The sequence below is a fragment of the Palaemon carinicauda genome, chromosome 3 (assembly GCF_036898095.1).
Source record: "Palaemon carinicauda isolate YSFRI2023 chromosome 3, ASM3689809v2, whole genome shotgun sequence".
Lineage (NCBI taxonomy): Eukaryota > Metazoa > Arthropoda > Malacostraca > Decapoda > Palaemonidae > Palaemon > Palaemon carinicauda.
In genome coordinates, this window is record NC_090727.1 from 32632805 (window position 1) to 32636682 (window position 3878).

General features: G+C 37.2%; 1 protein-coding gene across 1 annotated transcript; it reads left to right on the forward strand.

Annotated features, from left to right (window-relative positions):
• Positions 1 to 2661: 2661 nt before the first annotated feature.
• LOC137631238 (dnaJ homolog subfamily B member 6-like) lies at positions 2662 to 3501 on the forward strand. The gene has a single exon (XM_068363023.1). It carries the CDS (start codon positions 2662 to 2664, stop codon positions 3499 to 3501), a length of 840 nt encoding a protein of 279 aa, XP_068219124.1.
• The last annotated feature ends 377 nt before the right edge of the window (positions 3502 to 3878 follow it).

A 3878-nucleotide genomic window follows, 5' to 3' on the forward strand; every position in this document is an offset into this window, starting at 1 on the left:
TATATATATATATATATATATATATAAATATATGTACATATATATATAAATATAGATATAGATATACATATATGTATATATATAGATATATATATCATATATATATATATATATATATATATATATATATATGTACACACACACACACATATATATATATATATATATATATATATATATATATATATATTATACGGTTCTTGGACATGTCACTCTAGCAAACTAAACTCACCCCGAAAACAATTGCATATGAGCTAATAACTTCTAAACTTCATAGTTGTACAGACAACCTTCAACAATAACGTACGTTTCACAACGTCCTGCCAAAAATGCTGCCGATGTTAAGGTGATTCCTACATGACAAGCGTATGATCATCATCATCATCTCTTCCTACACCTATTGACGCAAAGGGCCTCAGTTAGATTTTGCCAGTCATCTCTATCTTTAGCTTTTAAATCAATACTTCTCCACTCGACATCTCCTACTTCACGCTTCATCGTCCTCAGCCATATAGGTCTGGGTCTTCCAACTCTTCGGCCTTTAAGATATGATTAATTTTTACAAGAAATAATAGCCTTCTAAATCCAATAAGAATTAATTTTAATTGTTTTATATATTTTTTTGCCATAATTTTAGTTGTGAATTGTTCACTGCGGATATGCTTAATTGTCTAATAACATGAAGCATGGTTAACTACTGCATTGTAACTGTTCAGTGGCTACTTTCCTCTTAGTAAGGGTAAAAGAGAGACCTTAAACTATGGTAAGCAGTTTTTCTAGGAGAAGGACACTCCGAAATCTAACCATTGTTCTCTGGTCTTGGGTAGTGCCATAGCCTCTGTACCATGGTCTTTCAATGTCTTGGGTTAGAGTTCTCTCACTTGAGGGTACACTCGGGCACACTATACTATCTAATTTGTCTTCCTCTTGTTTTGGGTAAGTTTTTATAGTTTATATAGGAAATATATATTTTAATGTTACTGTTTTTAAAATATTTTATTTTTCCTTGTTTCCTTTCCTCACTGGGCTATCTTCCCTGGTGGGGCCCCTGGGCTTATTGTATTCTGCTTTTCCAGCTAGTGTTGTAGCCTAGCCAGTATTAATGATACTAATAATGATAGAAGGCATTGATAGGGGCCCGTGCATCAGGCATCCGACCCCTTAATGAGGGATTGATTGATTGATTTAAAGTTTTCAGGCATCCAGACATCTAAGGTCATTGACGCCGTCCTTAATGAGGGATTCTCGGTGGGAAAGAAAAGGAAGAAGATGCTTGATTTTCTCTGAAAGTACTCAAATTATCGATAACTTACAATTTATATCGATACTTGTGATACTAAGGGTAATATCGAATGTATTGATAATTTGATATCGATAGGCCTACCACTGGCTGCATCCTAATGGACACTGCTTCGGAAATCACCAACCTCCATATTGAAGATGATGAAGAACATAATACAAGAATCAGCTTGTGAATATTATTCAATATTTCTTTGCTACATTTGCTAAGCTTCCTATCTATCTATCTATCTATATATCTATCTATCTATCTATTTATCTATCTATCTATCTCTATCTATCTGTCTACCTTTGTCTTCAGAGTTCTTTAAGACTTTCCCCCAAGTCCTTCGAAGACGTAATTTGAAGACCATTTTCCAATCTTGGAGACAAAACGGATCCACGGTTCCGAGTTGGCTTTACGAGGACTACTTTGGAGATGGAATTTTGTTTTTTTAAGATCAATGCTGTGTCGGGTAGAATTGTGTCTCATAGACAAATTACAATGGCTATAACTGTATTTGATTTGTTGTGTGTAGGGCTCATGGGAGCAGGATGTGTTACTACTTTATTCAGCAACGAATTGCTGACAACTATTGGTTATTATACCATCTTCACAGGTATTGGTGGAGTGTTACTAGGAAATATTGCAAAAATGTGCAAGGAACGTTTTTGGAATAGACGGGAAGTGATGGGATTTGAGGAAAAGAAGAGGGCAATCGATGAACTCGATGGAAATATTGAACGCTTCATGGAAAAAAGGCTCAATATGACTGAAGGGCTTTTCGACTTTTGTAAGGAAGCAGAACAGAAACTACAATCAGCGGAAAGAAAGATCGAAAGTCTTGAATGCGAGAAGGAAGGAACGGAAAAACAAAACAGGGTATACGAAGACGCATTAATCCAAAAGGAGAAAAAAATCAAGGATCTGGAGATTGCCTTGGATAAGAAAGAGAAGGAAGAAGCCCCGGATGAAAGACTGCTTAATGAACTAGAGAGTCGCAAAGTAGAAATCCTTGCTAAAAACAACGAACTCCAGAGAATGAAAGAAACATGTATTGAAAAGGAACGAAAGCAGAATGAAGAAATCGAGGAACTCCGAAGGAAAAATCGTGAAGACAATATAATGCTGAATGAACTCCGGGAAGAAAACAAAATCTAAAGCCAGAGGAGACACTTAGTTACAAGAGATTGAAACTTGAATGTGCCCAAAAAGACCAGAAGATAAACGATCAAAAAGAAATATTGGAAAATCTTAGAGTTGAAAAGGAAGAAAAAAACAAAGAGGTCGAGATATTGAACAACCACCTCCAAAAGAAAAATGAAGAAACGAACCACGGAAATACAGATGAACCCTTACTGGTGGAAGGACTTTTTGCATATATGAACGATAAGGTCGATGATGCGAAGAACCTTTTCGAAAAACTTTTGTCCAGCAGTGTGAGCAACAAGGAAAGTGCTCTTTTGCGTATTCTTCTTGCCAAAACGAAGGCAGCTTTTGATAATCCCGACCACTTGGAAATCATATTGAACTGTTGTGAGGCCATCGAAAAGGGTCTTAAAGGACGGAATGTGCACTTGTTACGAAGAGAACACCTTTCTGAACACGGTCTTTATGATGCTGCCCGTGAAGACTTTGAACTTGTGCTAAGTTTGAAAAATTCAGAGGACTGTTTGCAAAAGGTTGACGAGGTTAAGAAGAAGGTGCAGATGTGGGAAGATTTCAATCATTATCAGGTTTTGGGGATAGAACAGAATGCCAAAAAGTCAGAGATTCTAAAGGCACACAAAAACTTAGCAATGAAATACCACCCTGACAGACATAGGAATAAACCTCAATTTTTGCTAGACGCTTTTGAAAATAAATACAAGAGGATATGTAATGCTAAAGCTGTTCTTACCGATGAACAAGATCGACATAAATATGATCAAGAGCTTCAACGACATCGCCTAAATAATAATCAGCAGCACCAGCGCCCGGGAAGACAAGCGGCCGGAAATCATGGCCACAATAATCGAGGACCAACAAGAGGATTTGAATTTAACAATCATAGAGAACAACCGAGAGGATTTTACAGTCCGAGAGGAGCAAAAGGATTCGAATTCAATAATAATCAACGATTCGCCAGACAATTCGGATTCAAATTTCCCCAAGGACAGGGAGGATTCCACTTCGGCAATATATTTGATTTGTTTGATGAATATTACAAAGGTAATGAGTAAATACCCTAGTTGAAACAACTCCTGTTAAAAGATGGATGGCTTAACCACCTGGCTTGGAGGATGCTTGGAAGAACCAAGAGGATTGGCTCTGCAGAGGGTAGAAGCTTGGCTTGTTCTACTATGCTATTTATCTTGATGAAGGGGTACAAGGTCTTTGTCAAGTGTACAAATGGTCGGATATCTAGATCTATTCTTCCGGATACTAACCTTCGGGTGGGTCTGTTGGAATAATCTAGAACACCGGCTCTGCAGAGGGAACAAGCTAAGCTTCTTCTAGTATGCAGTCTTCTCCTTATTGGTTGGTCCAAGATAGTTCAGCTGGGGAAGTAAGCAAAGTTTCATCGAGGGAGTTGTAAAAAAAATAATAATAATAAAAA

Coding starts and splice junctions, on each gene's coding strand:
- LOC137631238 (XM_068363023.1), top strand. CDS start 2,662: ATGAACGATAAGGTCGATGATGCGAAGAACCTTTTCGAAAAACTTTTG.